General features: G+C 38.1%; 1 protein-coding gene across 1 annotated transcript in view; it reads right to left on the bottom strand.

Annotated features, from left to right (window-relative positions):
- plpp4 (phospholipid phosphatase 4) overlaps positions 1-22,192 on the bottom strand; it is an 84,445-nt gene that overhangs the window by 5,466 nt on the left and 56,787 nt on the right. The window contains exon 6 of the mRNA XM_047350844.1: positions 4,048-4,218. Coding sequence (XP_047206800.1) covers positions 4,048-4,218 — 171 coding nt within the window. The remainder of the gene's footprint in view (positions 1-4,047; positions 4,219-22,192) is intronic.

Below are 22,192 nucleotides of genomic sequence, written 5' to 3'. Positions count from 1 at the left end.
CACGTTGAGCACTGAGTACATTGAGCCCGAAAAGACCCCAAAAAATGATCTAATGGAATTACACAACTATCTCACTTGTTTACAGAAGATAGTATAAAAATGGAAAGACATAGAGGCATTGGCATGTGTCTGGGTAAAAATACCTTGTTGTTATAAGGGGTCAGAGGAGAATGTGCAGTTTGAGAATGAAACAGCTGCTAAAATAACCATTCAACACAAACTAGGAGTGCAGAATACCATTTCTGAATTCCCCAAATCTCAAAATATAAAGCAGCTGGGCTACAGCAACAGAAGAGGGGGGGTACACTGTCAGCTAGGAACAGTATTCTGAGGATAAAAATTAAGCAAATGTATCAATTTGGAAAATGTTACCTGGTTTAGAGAACCTCTGTTAGAGCAGTGAGGTTCAAGAGAAAAGGTCAGGATGGAATCATGGATCCACTCTATCTTGTACCAACAGCTCAAGCTGGTGGTATTGGTAGTGGAATGCTGTGGGAAATGTTTTCTTGACAACCTTTGGGTCCCTTAGTAACAACTGTGTGATGTTTAAACACCAAAGCTTGCTCCTCCCTGACCACGGTGTAGCCATCTTGTAACAGCTTATTTCAGCAGGATAATTCACTACGTGACAAAGCTTAAATCATCTCATACAAATTTCTAGAAAATAACATGGGGTTCACTGTACTCCAGGGGCCTCCACAGTCACAGGATCTTGACCCAATGGAACACCTTTTTGATGTGGTGCAATGAGAGAATCGCATTATAGATGTGGTGCCAACTAATCTGCAGCAAACCCATGATGCCATCATGTCAATATGGACCAAAAATCTCTGAGGAATGTTTTTGACACCTTCTTGAATCTATGTCACACATAATTCAATTCAACTCTGAGGGCTCTCCAAGGTTCAATAAATAAGTTTTACAGTACTGAGTGTGTGAAGGACTTCATGAGATAGTCATTAGTTATAATAACATTTTTTGTTTTTGCCATGATTTCCACTAAACAACAGACATGCAATTGCTTTTTGCAATTGTCTTTATAATGTCAAGATTGTGGGTCATATATATTTTTCAGCCTCAAATATTCATACTTCCTGGCCCATTTTGACTAATTTTCCCTACCAGAAATACAGATACCTCAACGTTCACCTGGACAACATTCTAGACTGGAGACATAACTGTGAAGCTGTATACAAAAAGGGACAGAACAGACTGTAGTTTTTCAGGAAGCTTCGGTTCTTTTTTTTTTACAGCAACCTGCTACATATCTTCTATAAGTCTGTTGTGGAGACTGCAATCTCTGCATCAGAGCCAGTGACCTGAAAACTCTCAACAGGCTGATAAAGATAAAGAAGGCTGGTTCTGTTCTGGGGACTGCACTGAAACATTTGGAGATGAATGGGCAAATAAAGATTCATCATAAAATGAAGAGCATTACTGACAACCCCGAGCTTCAATCTTGCATGCAAGGCAGCAATATTGGATTTTGATGTTGCTGCTGGTTAGAAACCTTCAACTGTCCCACTGAAAATCTCATCTTCTACTGAAATTTTAACAAAGAGAACATTCTTTTGTTTTGTTTTGATAGTGTTTTAAATTGTCTGTCCGTATGGTGGTACTAAAACTTAGCATTAACTGAAGTTGTACTTGGTGAAAGGATTGTCTTTTTTCCCATATGTGTCGGATGATAAATAACACCTGCTCTCATTGAACGAGCTTGGTTAATTAGGCATTTCTGTATGGGCTGCAGTATTTCAGTGAACATTTATCACATCTGCTGAGTTTGGAGGTTGATAAACGTAACACGAAAGGCAGAGCAATGAATCGTTCAGCTGGGCTCACTCACCCTGGGACAGGGTGTCTGTGGTACTTTGTCAGACACTGAATAGATTTGTAATTCAGCTGATCTCATTTTAGGCTATAATACATCATAAAATATAGCACTACCGTAATGAATATTAAACACATATAGCTGAAAATAGATTAAATTTGATGTTGGGGCTCAACTAGTATCTAAACTGTTATATTACTTAAGTTGAATGAAATACCAAATTGCATCAAGTTCCAGTTTTGAATATCTGCACAGGATGAGCTGATGGTCTGGATGTTCTGCTGATTCCTGTCAACTGAATTTACCACACTGTGACTTGATTTAATAGTTTAGTTTAGTGATGGTAAGAGTATTAACATTCATCAAGCACAGTGTAGCATCTGGGCTAATGGGAACTTCCAGATTGTGTTTACACTAGCAGCAGACTGTGGACCCTCAGATTTAATAGACCGCTCTAGTGCAGCTTATTTACAGCCGGCGGAGTACAGGCAGAAGGGAGAAGTGGACCCGGAGAGGATTTGGAAAATGATGGGCTTTTTTGTAACTGCTGCAAGAGTGTTGTTTTGGATACAAATAAAGCCAGGTTGTAAAAAGAGCTGTTGGTTTTCCAGCCAGGAGCATATGGTTTTCTCAAACTAATTAACACAATGCGATGGAGCTGTCATCATCTTATTTCTTTTGATAACTTAAACCCACACACTCATATGCATTTTTTTCTATCCCAGTCCCCCTCGGGTTATTCTCTTAGTTTTCTAGAGGACATGTTTTAAAAAATTAACTTTTTTAATTTTTCTGCTGAGTTATGTAGTTAAATAGCCAAAAATGTTCCTTTTTCTGAAGATCATGTACACTGATTTGGATTTAATAATTCACCAGTCTCTCTACAGGAATCACATGTGGAGGTGCATAATAATTCAAAGGTTTACATATTTAAGTAATTCAATTCAAAAGGTTAAACTCTTGCATTATTGAGATTCATAACAGTGATAAAATGAAATCATTTAATTCTGTTAATTGTGATAAATGACAGCTTAAGTAAACCCAACATCCAGTTTCTCACAAAATTGGAGTGTTCCATAAGACCAATAAAAAAGGACTGTTAAAGTAGACGCGTGAGCCTAATGCAAATGTCCATGTACTGTACAGTATATGCATTCAATACTTGGTCAAAGGTTCATTTACATTAATTACTGCATCATTGTGGCATGGAGCTGTTGAGTCTGTGGCTCTTCTAAGGCGCTTTCACAGTGGCCTTCAGCTCGTCTGCATTGTTGGCTCCGGTGTCTTTCATCTTCCTCTTGAAAAATAGCAAATAGATTCGCTATAGCATGTCCTGCATGAAAATGAAATGAGCATCTCCATAAAGCTTGTCAGCAGAGGGAAGCATAAGATGCTCTAACATTTCCTGGTAGACGTCTGTGCCAACTTTGGACTTCATAAAACCCAGCAGAAGATGAAATGACTCCCGAAATCATCACTGACAATGGAACCTTCACACTAGACCTAGAGCAACTTGGATTCTGTGCTTTCTCACTCTTCTGCCTGACCCGGGGACCTTGAGTTACAAAAAATTATAAAATTAGCTTTTACCTGAAAAGAAATCTTTCAACCACCGAGCAACACTTCGGTTCTTGTTCCCCTCAGCCCAAGTTCAGTAGTTTTCTCGGCTTTAAACAAAGAGTGCAACAGTTGCAGCCAATGTCTGGGGTGTCTCTGAGTGTGGGGTCTCTTAAAGCACCGACGCCAGCTAGGGTTCACACCTTGTGAAGGGCCTTCGCTTTACAGTCTTCTGAAGGCTCTAACTCTATTGCTTGTGGACCTTTTTGTAACCACACTTTTTCTTCATTACAGTGCTTGCATTCATCACTCTGTGAACAACTAATTACTTTTCTACTTTCATAACACAGTCGTTACATTAATGTATTTAAATGACTGTTTTTGGTCTTTTGTTAATATTCAATTTTTTTGAGTGACTGAATTTTGGATTTTCATTAGCTGTTACTCATAACTCAAACAAATCAAAACAGGAAATATAAAGAATCACCCTTTGTATAACAAATCTATATATGAGTTTCACATTTTGAATTGAATTGCTGAAATATTTAACTTTTCAATGACATTCCATCTTACTGAGAAGGAACTGGAGATACTGCAAAATCTAAGCACAGAAATTATAGTCAGTGAAGGTAAAATGGAACTCATATTGTTGGTCGGACCTTGCCAGTGGTGTTTGTAGTCGCACGTTCTAGACAGTGCAATCATCATGGCGCTGTAAAGAGGTAGAACCATGGCACAAAGGCGCCAGCTGCGACCACGACCACCATCTGTGAAACACTGCAGCTTTCCCGCCAAGTAGAAGGAGGTGAAACCAAGTCCAGAAAAAGCAACTAGAAGGCAGAAAGAGAGATAGAAGCCAATCAACAAACTTGTTCCAACAAAGTTAGAAAGAAAGGACCACTCTGTATAAATAATGAAAATTCATAGGTTTGAAAATACTCAAAAATGACTTAAAAATGTGGGTGTTTCAGCCTCCACCAAATTGCAGGTAATCAACCAGCAGGATAGAAGCAATCATTTTAGACAAAATATTTGGTCCTAAATCAATGCTTCACACTGCAAAAAAGGAAAATCTTACCAAGTATATTTTTCTAACTTTTAGTCAAAACTTCTCATCACACTTAATATAAGTCAAAACCATCTACAGAGATAAATTTAAGTGAGATATAACAACTTGTTTTGAGACAATGCATCTTGAAAACCTTGATAAGTGAAATAGTCATGAAAACTTCTTGTTTTGAGTAATTTCATAAATGAAACAAGTTTTTTTTTTTGACATTTCAGACAAGTTGAAGTTCCTGTGAGGTTTGTAAAACATAAAGTCTTGTTTCAAGAAAGAAAATGTACTTGAATTAAGACAAATCTGCTTTATTGATAATCAACAACAATATCAACAACATGCCCAACTCACAGTGCATTACAAAACATTCTATAAGTGTAGCTTAATACATTTCTGTCAAACCAAACATTCACGTTATTTGGAAAAAGACAGCTAAAATAATATTTCATTCTCTGTTCTGTTGCACTCTGGACAGATTCCAGCATATTATTCCAAAGGTAATGAGTACAAACACTGTTCTATACTACAGTAATTGGCAATGCTCTAAAACATTATTTGGTGTAAATACCCAGACTCACCACTGAGTCAAGACTGACATTTGATGATATCAGTGAGGTCATTTTTCACTGCAATGTACTTGCTATTATTAAAATTCACATAAGAGTATGGTGTATAATCAATACGCTTTTCTGCATCCATGAAAATATTGGCTTGAGCTAGGGAGGGAACAATACAAAGATGAAAACAGGTTGGAGAAGGCTATAATGCTGCGAATGCATTTCTTCATGATAGTCAGGAATGCATACTTAAAGGTAATTTGTCTTAAAATGCAATGTTCAAATCTTAATTTAAGTTGTTTTTGAACCTGGACCCAGAGCCACAATTATGAAACTAAGAATGAGTTAAATAAATTTTAAAACAAGAGGATGACATTCAAGCTGAAAAAAAAGATACTACCTTTGAGGAGAAGGACACTACTTTTGGGCATCACAAGCTTATTATGAGATGCAAAAGCTCACAATTGTAGCAAAATACTGCTCAGAATGAGTTTTCGTAGCTACTTTCAAGATTCTCTATACTTTGTGAGGCTTTAATGCAATGTCTTATTTCTGGAAAACTTGTCAAGTTAATTTTCACTTTTAAAGTGGCATTTTGTCCAGTGCAGGTGTCTGAGTGCAGGTGAAATCAGTGTGCACACCAAATCACAAAAACATCTTAAAGACTGGTTTCTATTGTGCCATGTGTAAAGCTTTCAAAACATTTAATCAACTGCATTGGTCAACACCTCACTGCTGAACATGGCGTCCAGCACTGAAATTTCACAATTATCTGCTGAATGTAATTGAACAGGCTGCAGGCCTCTACATTTGCAACATCTGTTGGAAAGTACAAGAGGAACAGCGGTGGTCTAATTGTATGAATTAAAGGTTGTACAGTGGAACCATATGAGTCATTGCTGAGGCAAAGTTATTTGCTGCTGCAGACCAAACAGCCTGCATATTTGTCACTCAACTAACAAGCTGGCCAAAACCATATGACAGGACAAGTGTGCACTCAGAAAAGAGAGAGAAGAGAAGGGAATGGGTAGAAACAAAGTCAAACTGCCTCAGGCACTCTTCTGTTGTCACAGTGATTGTTGGCTCAGTTAAAACCCATGTTTGGCAATCTATCCAAACTGCGAAACAGTACCCTTTCTTTTTTTTTTATTTTAACTGGGAGTGGTTATTTGGATATGTAAAGTGATAGCAGATGTCAGTTTAATAAGAGAATTTAGTTGGCTTAGGCTGAGCATTCTCTGATCCAAACAGTGTGGTTCATCCCATTCTCCAAAATATAGCTCAAAAGGATCCAAACTCAAGTGGCTTGCAAAAGTATTTCAACCCCTTGAACTGTTTTAAATATTGTTACATTACAACCACAAGCTTCCGTGTAGTTTATTAGGATTTTATACTAGTGGAAAGTAGGAGCTTACCGTGAAGAATAAAAAGAGAACTGTTTTGATCAGTGATACTGTGAAAAGTGTTGCATGCATTTTCATTTAGCCCCCTTTACTGGGATACAGCTACATAAAATCCAGTGCAGCCAGTTACCTTCAGAAGTCACCTAAATAGTAAACACATTTAATTTGTAATTTAATCTCAGTATAATATATGGAAGAGTGATGAACAGAAACCAACTGTTGAAAGAAAGTCCAGTTCACAGTTTGCCACAAGCCAAGTAGGGTACACAGGAAACATGTGGAAGAAGGTGTTTGGTCACATAAAACCAAAATTGAACTTTTTAGTGTGGATACAAAATGCTATTGCTAACACTCCATATCCTTACCACACCCTCCCCACAATGAAACATGGTAGTGGCAGTATCATGCTGTGGAAGTGCTTATCTCTAGCATGGACAAAGATAATCATGGAGAAAAAAGTAAGAGCCTGCAAAAGAGTAGTGTGACGGTTCCCCTTTTAACAGGACAATGACCCTAAATATCAAAGCATACAGGTCCTTCTCAAAATATTAGCATATTGTGATAAAGTTCATTATTTTCCATAATGTCATGATGAAAATTTAACATTCATATATTTTAGATTCATTGCACACTAACTGAAATATTTCAGGTCTTTTATTGTCTTAATACGGATGATTTTGGCATACAGCTCATGAAAACCCAAAATTCCTATCTCACAAAATTAGCATATCATTAAAAGGGTCTCTAAACGAGCTATGAACCTAATCATCTGAATCAACGAGTTAACTCTAAACACCTGCAAAAGATTCCTGAGGCCTTTAAAACTCCCAGCCTGGTTCATCACTCAAAACCCCAATCATGGGTAAGACTGCCGACCTGACTGCTGTCCAGAAGGCCACTATTGACACCCTCAAGCAAGAGGGTAAGACACAGAAAGAAATTTCTGAACGAATAGGCTGTTCCCAGAGTGCTGTATCAAGGCACCTCAGTGGGAAGTCTGTGGGAAGGAAAAAGTGTGGCAGAAAACGCTGCACAACGAGAAGAGGTGACCGGACCCTGAGGAAGATTGTGGAGAAGGGCCGATTCCAGACCTTGGGGGACCTGCGGAAGCAGTGGACTGAGTCTGGAGTAGAAACATCCAGAGCCACCGTGCACAGGCGTGTGCAGGAAATGGGCTACAGGTGCCGCATTCCCCAGACCTGGGCTACAGAGAAGCAGCACTGGACTGTTGCTCAGTGGTCCAAAGTACTTTTTTCGGATGAAAGCAAATTCTGCATGTCATTCAGAAATCAAGGTGCCAGAGTCTGGAGGAAGACTGGGGAGAAGGAAATGCCAAAATGCCAGAAGTCCAGTGTCAAGTACCCACAGTCAGTGATGGTCTGGGGTGCCGTGTCAGCTGCTGGTGTTGGTCCACTGTGTTTTATCAAGGGCAGGGTCAATGCAGCTAGCTATCAGGAGATTTTGGAGCATTTCATGCTTCCATCTGCTGAAAAGCTTTATGGAGATGAAGATTTCATTTTTCAGCACGACCTGGCACCTGCTCACAGTGCCAAAACCAGTGGTAAATGGTTTACTGACCATGGTATCACTGTGCTCAATTGGCCTGCCAACTCTCCTGCCCTAAACCCCATAGAGAATCTGTGGGATATTGTGAAGAGAACGTTGAGAGACTCAAGACCCAACACTCTGGATGAGCTAAAGGCCACTATTGAAGCATCCTGGGCCTCCATAAGACCTCAGTGCCACAGGCTGATTGCCTCTATGCCACGCCGCATTGAAGCAGTCATTTCTGCAAAAGGATTCCCGACCAAGTATTGAGTGCATAACTGTACATGATTATTTGAAGGTTGACGTTTTTTGTATAAAAACACTTTTCTTTTATTGGTCGGATAAAATATGCTAATTTTGTGAGATAGGAATTTTGGGTTTTCATGAGCTGTATGCCAAAATCATCTGTATTAAGACAATAAAAGACCTGAAATATTTCAGTTAGTGTGCAATGAATCTAAAATATATGAATGTTAAATTTTCATCATGACATTATGGAAAATAATGAACTTTATCACAATATGCTAATATTTTGAGAAGGACCTGTATTCATCCGGTTAGAATGGCCCAGTCAAAGTCCAGACCTTAATCCAAATGAGAATCTGTAGCAAAACTTCAAATTTTTGAATTGTTCTCAGTTCAATGTAACTGCAGTTTAGCTTCTTTGCAAAGAATAACAGGCAAAAATGTCCTTCCTAGATATACAGAGCTGGTAGAGACATGCCCCAAAACGACTTGCAGCTGCAATTGCAGTTAAATGGGGTTTTGTAAAGAATTGATTCCAGGACCTATTCAGATTTTCCTTAATTAAATCCATCTAATATTTCCTTACACATTACAATCATGCACTACTTTGTATTTGGTTATTACTTACAATCCCAACAAAATACTTACACGTTTCTGATTATAAGGAACAAATAGTGGAAAAAAACTATAACAGAGCATGAATACCTTTGCACAGCACTGTACACATCTAACATGTAGAATGAACTTCTTAATATTCAAAATTCTGATGTCTTTGGTTTACATTGAAACAAAATGGATGTGATCCTTTTTAGAATCAAAATACATTTCTTGTGATGTGGTAAATAGTGCTACAGAATGAAATGTAACTTAAATTTAAAAATTAAGCCTTGCACTAATCACAAAACATGAATGTTTTACAGCTTCCACTATGTAAGAAAATTCTCTTGAAAATACAGTACATTTCTCATTTGTACTAAGCCACTTTGACCTTGAAGCTTTAGCTCTAGTATTAGTTCTAAAGCAATTGACTTGTTAACATTCAACAAATGTTGCCTCAGATGCTCCATCCTTGATTGTTTTAATACTAATCAATTATACTGATAAATTTTCAACAGATAATTTGAAATATTTTAAATCAACATTAAAACTCATAAACCACAGAGCTAAAGGACGTCTGTAGAATAATAATAATAAATATAATATATAATAGTGGATAATCAGATCTCATGTGAAAAGATTTATACAGCACTTTACTAGTTTCCCTGATCACACAGGCACATCTATTCTCTTCCCACCTGCTCATGGCCAGAGGCAACATGAGGATTTGTGTCTTGCCTAAAGACATTTCGATAGTTAGTGGAAATTATTGAATTTACGAAAAAAGCTCCCAGCAGAAAGTAATAAATTCCTTCTACAGAGCACAGCCCCGGCCAAATGGGAGTTTATGTAACTGAATTCCTCAACAGCAAGAATAATAGAATCAACAATTTATGAGTACATCCAAGGTAACAATCCTGCTACAAATAAAGTTAATTGACACTTTGCAGTATGGAGAATACTAGACACTACCCACACAAATTATCTGAGAGTTTTTAGAAACAATACTTTACTTTAATGTTCCTCAGTCTAAAGTTCCCTGACTGAGCATCCCTTAGTTCCCATCCATCTCACTTTTGGGTGTCTCCTTCACATTTCAACCCTCACAGCAGCCTACACTATTTGTCTTTATAGCTCTGAACAAAGCTCAGGCAATTCAATTTGTCGTTTGAGAGAACAGAACAAAATTATCTGGGAAACTGACGCTCAGTTTCCCATTGACTTCCAATGAAAAATAAAATTTTAAATGTGAATATTTTTCATTGTAAAATCATGTAGCTGCATTTTCTTTTATAAAAAAAAACACTAACAAAAATTACCCAATACATTTCGGGAATGGTTCACTTTAAAAAATGGAAAATGATTTAGTTTCCATACCAATATCATGCACAGCCCATACTCTTTGTTTCTAAGCACAGTCATTGGGATATTTCAAGAGGATTAGCAAAAGACTTCGGAAGCATTCTGCTCAGGTAAGTACATCAAGTAAGTGTCCTGCTCTCACTTTACACTTTACATCATAAGCGAGCTTTTACATGTAGAATTTGTATAATTAACTAAACCAATGGGTAACACAATGAGGTGTATCTAATAACCGCTAGAGGATGGTCCTCAAGAAGCAGCAGGAGTCCCAGAAAGGCCAGAGAACTGCAAAGGCATAAAAACATATTGGTAATGAATCGTCTTCATGCAGCTCAAAAAGACTGTAAGATTTACTCCCCTGAGGAAAAAAAAAACGAAAAAACAACGCTGCATAGTCAGAGATGAGTACATTTTTACCATTTTACAAAGACCAAAGATTTGTTTTAAAATGTCAAGAAACTGTAAAACTGATACACTGAGTCACAATGTGGGCATTTCTGTAAACAGTACAAAATTGTGATAAATGAATCACTTACAAACCCTATAAGCTGTTGGGTAAACGTGGTACCAGACAAGTCTAGGAATCTGGCCGAATTTATTAGTTCTCCAAAACTGACAACCCGGGGTTCAGACCAGGAAGCAGGGTCATAGTTTAACACTGCTCTCTGCAGCTTCTGTACTGCTACCCACCCATTTCCCTATTAAGACAGTGTATCGCCCACGGCAAAAATTGAATAGATAAAAAAATTATCTAAAAGGAGGAAATCAGGAAAATCTCATAAAAATAAACACAACTCAGACTAAAAAGAAAAATAAAACAATTAAATGTGGCTTACTGAACATAAGATCTCTCTCTTCAAAGACTTTGCTAGTTAGTGACCTGATTTGTGACAATCAGATTGATTTATTTTGCCTCACAGAAACCTGGCTGCAGCAAGAGGATTATGTTACTATAAATGAGTCAACTCCTTCTAATTATTTAAATTTTCACATTCCTCGAATTAGTGGGCAAGGAGGAGGAGTAGCAACCATCTTTCAGTCCAATTTATTGACTAGTCCCAGACCAATCAATAGTTACAATGCTTTTAAATATTTAATCCTTAGTTTTCCTCATCCAAATTGCAAAGCACCAAAACCACTTCTATTTGTTGTTTTGTACCATCCATCAGGCCCTTACTTTCAATTTTTAGATCAGTTTTCAGACCTTTTATCTGATTTAGTGTTAAATACAGATAATGTTATTATAGTGGGGGATTTTAACATTCATGTTGACACTAAAAGTGATAGCCTAAATATAGCGTTTAATGCTATCTTAGACTCAATTGGCTTTGCTCAAACATTAACAAACCTACCCACTTTTGTCTTCATTCTCTGGACCTTGTGCTGACATATGGCATTGAGTGTAAAGACATAACAATATTTTCTCATAACCCTGTCCTGTCTGACCATTTTTTAATAACCTTTGAGTTTAATTTAACTGAGTACTCCACACCTGAAAGAACATTTCATTATAGTAGATCATTATCAGACAATGCTGTAACAACCTTTAAAGAATCTGTTCCACTTTTAATTTCCTTATTATCACAGAAAAACACAGTGGAGGGCAATAATTTAGTTTCTTCCCCTTCACAAATTGATTCTGTTGTTTATAGTGTTACTTCATCATTGCGTGGTGCATTAGACAATGCAGCCCCATTGAAAAAGAAGGTAATCATTCATAGGTGGCTAGCTCCTTGGTTTAATTCAGAGCTGCGTACTTTAAAGAACAATGTTAGAAAACTGGAGAGAAAATGGCTCTCTACACACCTAGAGGATTCCTACTTAATCTGGACAAATAGCCTACTGTTGTATAAAAAGACAATTCGCCAAGTTAGAACAGCTTATTTCTCATCATTAATAGAAGAGAACAAGAATAATACTTGGTTTCTCTTTAGTACAGTTGCTAAACTTACACAGAGTCATAGCTCTGTTGAGTCATCCATTCCCTTAGCTCTCAGTAGTCATGACTTTATAGGATTCTTATTAAATAAAAATGATTCTATTAAAAATAAAATCTTTGACATACTCCCGAAAATGATTACTTCATCCTCAATAAGTGAGACAACATTGGAAATAACTGTAGAACCCGATCTGTGTGTTTGGACTGTTTTGATCCTGTGAAGCTTCCTGAGTTATAAGAAATATTAGCTTCATCTAAACCTTCAACTTGTATGTTAGACCTAATCCCAACCAAATTATTTAAGGTAGTGTTTCCTCTGATTACCAGCCCCATTTTAGATATGATTAATCTATCTTTAGTAAATGGATATGTACCACAGGCTTTTAAGGTAGCTGTGATTAAACCTTTGCTTAAGAAACCTTCGCTTGATTGAGATGACTTAATAAATTACAGACCTATATCCAATCTTCCATTCTTATCTAAAATTCTTGAGAAAATAGTTGCTAATCAAATGTGTGAGCATTTACACAGCAATGACCAGTTTGAAGAGTTTCAGTCATGTTTCAGAGCTCATCATAGCACTGAAACAGCTCTGCTGAAAGTCACTAATGATATTCTCCTAGCCTCAGATAATGGACTTGTGTCTGTACTTGTCCTGTTAGATCACAGTGCTGCATTTGATAAAGTCGATCACAATATTCTCTTAGAAAGGCTGGAATATGCTATAGGGATCAGGGGAACAGCGCTAGGATGGTTTAAATCTTATTTGTCCAACAGATTCCAGTTTGTTCATGTAAATGATAAATCATCTTTAAACTCCAGGGTTAATTGTGGAGTACCACAGGGTTCAGTACTTGGGCCAATTCTCTTTACTATTTATATATATATATATATATATATATATATATATATCAAATTATCAGGCAGCATAGGATAAATTTTCACTGTTACGTTGATGATACTCAGCTTTACTTATCCATAAATCCTGATGAGCCCAACCAGTTAGACAGACTACGAGCATGTCTAGAAGACATAAAAACTTGGATGACTTTAAATTTTCTGCTTCTAAATTCAGACAAGACAGAAGTTGTTGTCTTTGGACCGGAGTCTTTAAAAAAGAAACTGCTTAGTCAATCACTTAACCTGGATGGCATTAAATTGACCTCCGGTAATAAAGTAAAAAACCTTGGTGTTATTTTTGACCAGGACATGTCATTTAAATCCCATATTAAACAGGTTTCTAGGATTTCCTTCTTTTACCTCCAGAACATTGCCAAAATTAGAAATATCCTATCCAGGAGTGACGCTGAAAAACTAGTCCATGCATTTGTTACTTAAAGGCTGGACTATTGTAATTCTTTACTATCAGGATGTCCACAAAATGCAGTTAAAAGCCTTCAGCTGATTCAAAATGCTGCAGCAAGAGTTCTGATGAAAATTAAAAAGAGAGATCATATTTCTCCTATTTTAGCTTCCCTTCATTGGCTCCCTGTTAAATCCAGAATAGAATTTAAAATTCTCCTCTTCACATATAAAGCCCTTAATGATCTAGCTCCATCATACATCAGAGATCTGATTGTTCCATATGTTCCTAACAGAGCACTTTGTTCTCAGACTGCAGGTTTACTGGTGGTTCCTAGAGTCTCTAGAAGTAGAATGGGAGGCAGATCCTTTAGTTATCAGGCTCCTCTCCTGTGGAACCAGCTCCCAGTTTTAGTCCGTGAGGCAGACACCCTGTCTACTTTTAAGGCTAGGCTTAAAACTTTCCTTTTTGATAAAGCTTATAGTTAGAGTGGCTTAGGTTATCCTGAACTATCTCTGTAGTTATGCTGCTGTAGGCTTAGGCAGCTGGAGGACATAATGACCACTTTCACCCTCTTCGCTACATTCTCACACTACTGTCCAATCTTGTATTATTTGCTGTTGTTTCAGCTTCTAACTTTATGTTCTCTCTCTTGTCTCTTCCTAGAAGCTACACCCTGCCTGACTCTGTGTTTACCTGTGACACCTTTCTGGAGAGGGGCATCGTCCGAGCTTCTGCTGGCAACAACTTAATGCTCACCTTCTACAGATGATCCACTTAGCCCTGTCTGTTTAACCCTTTCTCTCTCCTAGACATGGCGATTGACTGAGCTTAACTGTAACTAACTGTATGTGCTCTCTTTCAGACTCTAACCTTGAAAACTGGCTCAGAGTTGATCTGTTCTTTCTTTCTAGATGAAACGTCTAAAGGAGCTACATCCATTAACATTTACTTTTCCTTCCCATAGCAAGGACTCCTGGATCAGTGCTTCTTTGTTCTCTTTGTGTCTCTGCTCTGTTCTCTCAAACCCCCAGTCGGTAGTGGCAGATGGCCGCTCACACTGAGCCTGGTTCTGGTTCTGCTGGAGGTTTCTTCCTGTTAAAAGGGAGTTTTTCCTCTCCACTGTCGCTACATGCATGCTCAGTATGAGGGATTGCTTCAAAGTCAACGCCAGTCACTGTCCACTGTCTCTACATGCTCATCCAGGAGGAGTGACTGCTTCTAGTCTCTGACTCAATGCAATCTGCTGGGTTTCCTTAGATAGAACATTTCTTTATCCAATTTGAATAAATAACTCAATCTGACTGCACTGTTCAATGGTTAGGATTAATTGGAATGTATGTACCTGACTTTTGTGAAGTGCCTTGAGATGACATTTGTTGTGAATTGGCACAATATAAATAAACTGAACTGAAAAATGAATGAGTGTAGTTTGTAAGCATTAATAAAATCCTATAAATAGCAATAACTGCTTACATTCAATGTTTAAAAGCATATATCTCGCTTTCAACAAGTTATGTTTGGGCTTGTGGCTCACCATATTAACATTGTATTCATTTCCATGTCTGAAGTCAAGAACATGTAAGAAAGCATGAAATATGATCCTGCTAGTGAATTTATCAGGGGATTTGAATATAAGCTTCAAATGGTGTTTTTTTCCAGTGATGAAGTGGAAGTCGGCAGAAATGTTTAAGAGCAGTAAATTGAAGACAAAGTAGACCAGCCTATTGTCTTCAAATGTGTTATGTGTTGTGCCCAGTAGTGAACTGCTGCTTTGGACTAAAAGTGCAATAGAAAAACAAAAAGTCTTGAAATAAACAGCCACCATAAAACGCTGGACTACACAACAAATAGCAGCTAATTATCATGGGTAAACATGGAGGCAAAATGCAGCTCTTGATTTATTTAGTAAAATGATCTGCAAACCTCAGCAGACTTTGTATGGACAAAACACAATAAAAAAAAAAATTAAGCAACATGTTTTCTTTCCTAAGAAACTCTATGCTCCTTGCTGCTGAGTTTCCAAAAGCTGTTTTTGCTGTGGTATAAACTTTATTGTTTCCACACCTCTGAGCCATAAGTTGTTCTCTCCTATGAAGTCAAATTTTGCTTAAGACTTAAGTGTTATTCACATACAATCATCTTATGATCCTGGGGGAGAGATGCATCGCCTGGTGTAGCATAGACTGGGCACCCCATATGCAGAGGCTGTAGTTCCTGATGCAGCTGTTCTGGGTTTGATTCTCGACTTTGAGACATTTGCTGCATGTCTTCTCCCTTTCTCTCTGCTCATTTCCAATCTCATTACTATCAGTAAGGGCTACTAGTGCTACAAAAAAGTCCTGAGGTAGAAATTATTTTCGAACTACAGACAGTTTTTGAAGGGTTGTTGGGACCCCAGCCATGGTTACAAAATGAAAGGCCAGTAAGAACTTTTCTGGAACTTTCAAAATATACTGCATTAACCTACTTCCAGCACAGCCAGAAAGGGGGGTAACAGCAGACTTCCCGTGACATCATTGTCTGAATAAAAACTCCGCTTTTGCAACAGACTGACCTCTTCCACGCAGGTCACCAGAGGAACTGGACCGAGGGACACAGCGCGCTAATGTCTCTTTGCTGGCAAACAGACATAACTCTTCAAACTGGATCCAAGACTCTCATACGATCATGCGATCATATGCACTAAGTTAAGTAGGAATGAATTGCTGTTTGTGTATCTGGTATTCATTCATGAATGGGGTAATTAAGGTACAAGTGTGGCTTGACTTTTCTCTCTGAGGTCTACAGAAGCAAACTTTGTTCCAGAGAGTTCCCAGCAGAGAGCCTGTCTCTTCGATGCCGAGTGGAGTAGTTTTTCTGGTCTGAAGGAAGGACAACGGGACCGCATCGCTGTGGCTACAGCAGTAAGGTGCAGTTTGGCCAGCTGACAGAGCGAGCCGACCCCCACCCACAGCTACGGAGGTTAGCTGCAAGTTAACCCTTTGTTCAATGTGGATGCTTTCCTCAACTTCGTTGCCCCAGACAACTTTTCCTCAGCACGGTTCACGTAAGAGGTTGTGCTTTGGGCAGAGAGAAGTAGTTTAGAATGAAATAATCTAAACATTTTTCATTTTATGACGTTTGGTTTTGTTTGTGTTAAAAACTCAGCCATCTTAGTGCTAACAGATTATCTGTTCAGCACACGTGCTCAGTGTTCTTCTCCGGGTCCGAGCGAACCTGTCCACCCTCCAGGATGTATCCTAAGAATGTGACAGATTTCTTGTGAAATTCACATTTTTCAGCTTTAACAAACAAGGTAAACAAAAACAAAAACATTCAAAAAGTCCCTTAGTACGTCATTGATGAGTGACTGGAATACTGCTGGTGCGTTACTTAGTCCAAAAGGCATGACTAGGTACTCAAAGTTACCTAACGGGGTCTTGAAGGTGGTCTTCCACTCGTCTCCCTGGCAGATCCTAACTAAATGATATGCATTATGGAGATCTAGCTTGGAGAATATAGTGGAACCGTGGACCGGTTCAAAGGCTGAGGAAAGGAGTGGAAGAGGGTACTTGTTTTTAACAGTAATTTGGTTTAATCCCCTATAATCAATACAAGGGCGGAGTGAACCATCCTTTTTACCTACAAAGAAAAACCCTGCTCTGAGTGGAGATGAAGAGGGACAAATTAGCCCGGCTACTAATGACTCATTTATGTAGTCTTCCATAACCTTTCTTTCAGGTCCAGAAATGTTGTAGAGTCTACTGGTTGGCAGGGGGGCACCAGGAAGAAAATCTATGGCACAATCATAGGGCCTATGTGGAGGCAATGATAGGGCTTTAGATTTACTGAAAACCAAACTGAGAGAAATTCTGGAGGAACGTTAGTGAGGTCAGAAATCTCATCTCCAGTAGGAGCTAACTCGGAAGGTTGTGAAGCAATGGCTGACTGCAAACAGGAAGAAAGACAGTTGGTGGACCAAGAATCAACTCGGCTTTCAGTCCAGTTCACGTGGGGGTTGTGCTTTTTGAGCCAGAGAAAACCTAAAACAAGTTCAAAGCGATAGGAAACACAAAAAATGAGATCTCCTCCCTATGATTACCTGACAGGATTGAAGTTAAAGGTTTGGTTTTATGAGTGATTCGAGGTAATTTTTTGCCATCTAATGAAGAAACAGCTTGAGGCGTGGGAAGTGGCTCAGTCTCAATCTGAGCTTCTTTAACTAACCTCGGATCAATGAGGTTCTGGTCGCTACAAGAGTCAACAAGAGCAGAGAGGTTTTGAAAAGGACGGTGTGAAATTAATGTGGCAGGTAAACTAAGTCTGGGGGTAAGGAAAAGGTCCGTCAGTCTCCCCTCACTTACTGGCGGACCTGCCCTTTTGGCCCCGAAGGACGAATAGGGCAGTTAGCAAGTTAGTGTTCTGTGTTTTCAGTTTTTTTTTTAAGGTGAGACAAACTTTATTTAAAGGGTGATTTTAAACACAGAAGATCGGCCATAACACGCTGTCCACACTTATGCATTTTAACCCTTTTATTAATGGTATTTTAAAGGTATGGGTTTGATTCGAATGATAAGCTATAAGCTTCTTTTGTTAGCTCCAACCGCTAACAGCTAAGAACACGTGCTTGGCTACTAAAGATCATTTACCCAAAAGGGTTATTGGTTTTCAATCTCGTAAAATAATATTTCCCTAAATATTATTTTACTAAACGTGATAACTAAGCAACACAATTAAGCCCATTTCTCAAAGATTTGGTTCTTATTCAAAATAATATTTCCTTAAATATTATTTTAATAAATAAAGGCAGCTAATTAAACACCATTGAGAATTAGAAGGTTGGTTTTATTCAGCAAATAATTCTTTAAAATCTTATTTTATCAAAATAATATTTTATCTGATCTTGCATTGTGAATGGTTGTCTAAAGGTATGCCGATTATTGCCTAAGTTAGTTCCAAGACTAACTTAACTTCATTTCCTGATTCTTCAAGATAATCCTTGGTTCTCAAACATAAACATTGCATGGTAATGTTGCATCACTCTTTCGGTCATGGTTTTCAATCATCTTTAATCCACTTGTTTATATTGTACATAGCCCATTAGTCTTCATTATTCTTTAATTCTGCTTGGTAGTTTAGTTGGATTGTTTTAGCATAGTGAAGAGTTTGTTGATTGAAATATGTTTGACTTGAGTTGACTTATTTTTGTTAAGAAATTCTTGTATTTTTAGAAATTTTGTGAATTCATTCCATGTGTGTGCAGAGTTTTGCTGTTCAATAATGTCAGAGCTCGTCTCATCGCTTTCAATTTTGTCCTAATACCATCGTCTTATTGGGCTGGTATTCACAGGACAACCCTTAACAGACAGAAATATTATTTAGTAAAATATTAAAATGTTAATATTAAATAATATATTAATATTCATAATTACAACAGGGTGATGAGAAAGGGTATATAACTGATGAGGCCTCTTCTTTATGCTTTTACTCAGCTACCTTTATTCATTTCCCATATTTGTCACATGCTCTGGTAAAAGTATACATTTATATTGCTGTAATATGATGCTCAACACCACCCTACCATCAAAATTATATAATCCAACTTTGATGAGGATGCCATAAGTTTTCAGTATTAGATTCATTTTACTTATGTGCTACTTTGTGATAATTCTGTAACTTTTGATGCCACACTCAAAAGAAGAAAGGGGTATTTTTATTCTTTCAATCTCTTGGTCTCTGCCAGCCCATCCCATCAGTTCTGATATTTGACCCTTTTCATAACCTGTGGGACATCTCTACTAACTCTCACCAGAAAAACATATTAAAGAAAAGCATATTAAACAACCACTTAGTGCCTGAGGCTCCTTCTCCCATTAACACATACAAAATCAACAGAAAGTCTGTATTAGCATTGCATAATAGCTGCTTTATTCTGTTACCTGACGGGCAGAAACAGAAGAGCAGATACCAGTCTCTTGATTCTGGGCTAATTTGAAGATAGACATTGTAATCTTCGGCTAATTGAATATAAGTGGCGGTGCATTAGTGAAAGAGGCAAGCTGCAGATTCAGATAATTAATCTGGTCAAAGGATTAATTTAGGTGTTAAAGAGGATGCACATGGTAAAGATGGGAGATTGCTTTTAATAGAGTATATTAGTTGAGAACATCAATTGGCTTTGTATGCATCAGGGGGAATGATGAGAAGAATATGAATGGGATGTGTAGCATAGCAGCAACTGCTTCAGGTTCTGTTTGCTTTTAGCACTGTTTATATGTGTCATATTGAGTTTAAAGGATTTAACCCACATGCAGAAAGCAATTCAGGAGACGGTATTGTTCGGTAAAGTTTTTATTTACAACTGGGTGAATAATGCAGGGAACTGGAACCAGGATGCAAACTGTAGAAATAAACAAGAAGGTAAGCAGGGATAACTCTGGGGCTGAACTCATGAAAATAATAAATCTGTCTTACAAAGAATGGTGGAGGGATCCGCCAGAGGGGGAGTGGAGAAACCAAGTGGTTGTTTGCCGGTGAGACTGAAGTTGGTGGATATGGTAAGCCAGGAGAGTTTGTAATCCACGAGGTGCTATGGTGGGAGGAGGGTGGAGGGTGGACAGGGTTCGCAGATGGAGGTCCAAGGTACGCAGGAATCAGGAGGTCTGCCAGTCGGCATGATCCAACGAAGTCATGAGAAACTTGAGTCTTTGTTCATGGAACTGGATTGCTTCCTTCCAGAAGATGGTTTATCCAGGCAGGATTCAATGCAAGGCAAAATCGAGTTCAGGAAACCTGCAGGATACAAAGACAAAGTCACTTGGTGTACAAGGCAAGGTCAAAGGCAAAGGTAAGATGGCTGAGTAGTACCACTAAGGGCAACACTCTGGCCGTGAGTTGCTGGCAGCCTCCTCCTTAAATAGTCCTCTGCAGAATAATCAGGGGAATAGCGAACACCTGTCACCTCTCCTCCAGATTCCGCACCATCTAGGGGCTGAGCACAGTAAAAGCACTAACAGACACACAAAGCACAGATCCTAACAATATGGCTGCAGTGGGTTTAGTGAACTGGTATTTATTGCTTTGTTTTTCTCTTTCAGGAAAATGTCTCAGCTAATTCCTGGTATGTTGTTTGCTATAATGCAGGGGAAAAGAAATCTAATCAGAGATTGTTGAGATGCCTTAAAGATTATAAAATGTAATAAAGCATCTTGTGTGCTTAAAAGCACAAAAATCTGAAAACAAGAATTGTGCTGATATCTAAACTTATATGTCAATTCCCACAAACAATGTCTTGCAAAATTATTGCTACCTCCTGAAAACAATCAGAAAAGTGTGGCATGCATTTGTCTTCAGCCTTATTTAATTGTATATCAATAACTAAAATCACATGCAATCAATTATCTTCAAATGTCACATAATTAAATGGAGTCCAGCTGTTTTTAATTTAATTTCAGTGTAAATTTGGCCATTTTGTCTAGACCAGAAAGTTTATTGAACAACATTAGCTAACAAACAGCATCATGAAGACCAAGGTACACAAACACAGGCTGTCATAAATTGTGTTTGAGGAGTTGGACCAGGATGTAGGGAGATACTCGGGAGCCATAAGGTATGGTTAAGATTCATTATTTATCAGTTAGGCTCGATGAGCAGAGTTGACAGAGGCCAGAAGTTCAGGTCCAAATAACTAAGACGTGTAGGACTTACAAGTAGAGGAAGAGAACAGGAACTATACAGGCAGGGACTCAGGAACATACCAGGAACATAGCAGGAGCATATCAGTAGCATAGCAGGATGTGGCAATGGGGAACAAGTGAAACCAGTGAGCTTTTATACAGAGGGAAGTGAATAGTGAGACAATGGGAAGAAGAGGCAGGTAATCAGGGTGAGTACTGACAGGTGTGATGACCAGGTGTAGGGAAATGAGGGAAATAGGTTACTATGGCTATGGGGAAACTGAGATATGGATCATGAGGAGAAACTAAACTAAACCACAAACTTAGGGCAACAGAAGGGAAACACTGACTGGGCAATGCAGGGAATTAGAAACTAAACAGAACATAAGCTAACATAAATTGTAACTCTAGAAGGAATTAAATCTAAGGACATGGAAAGATCTAAAAGTAAACAAGCACAAGAATACTAGAATACTAACTGAGAAAGTAAAACTAAATAAAACCAAAGAAGGAAAATAACCATGAGGAATAAACACCAGGATAACAGAAGGAATAAATAAACATAACTATTAAACCAGAAGGAACAAAAACACCTAACTGAAAAAGTAAACAAACACAAAACCCAAAATGGCAGATCCTGACACAGGCCAGGGATAAAATAGAGAAATATAAGACCAGAATGACAGCTTAGATGAAGAATCTGTAATCTCTACAAATCTAACATGTGAACAACAAATAAATTGTTGAAAGAAAGCCAAAATGGGTCAACAGGGCATGTTGGCGACATAGCAAACATATGAAAGAAGAGGCTTGGGTTTTGCATCAAAATGCTTTATATGGGGGAAAACTGCACATCACCAATCACCAATTTAAAAAATGGTGTCGGCATCATCATCTTGCAAGGATGCTTCTCTTTAGCAGAGGAAAGAAAGCTGGATAGAGTCCCAAAAGAAAACATTTTAGAGGATGCAAAAGTCTTGAGATTGGACAGGAGATTCCCCTTGAATGACAATGCCCCTAAACATACAGCCAGAGCTACGATGTAATGGCTTAGGTCAAAACAAATTTATATGTTAGAATTGCCCAATAAAACTTCTGACTTTAGTCCAAATCAGAATCAGAGGCAAAACT

The sequence above is a fragment of the Girardinichthys multiradiatus genome, chromosome 22, assembly GCF_021462225.1.
Source record: "Girardinichthys multiradiatus isolate DD_20200921_A chromosome 22, DD_fGirMul_XY1, whole genome shotgun sequence".
Classification (NCBI taxonomy): domain Eukaryota; kingdom Metazoa; phylum Chordata; class Actinopteri; order Cyprinodontiformes; family Goodeidae; genus Girardinichthys; species Girardinichthys multiradiatus.
The sequence above is the reverse complement of the archived record's forward strand: the minus strand, read 5'-3'. Positions and strand labels throughout refer to the sequence as shown.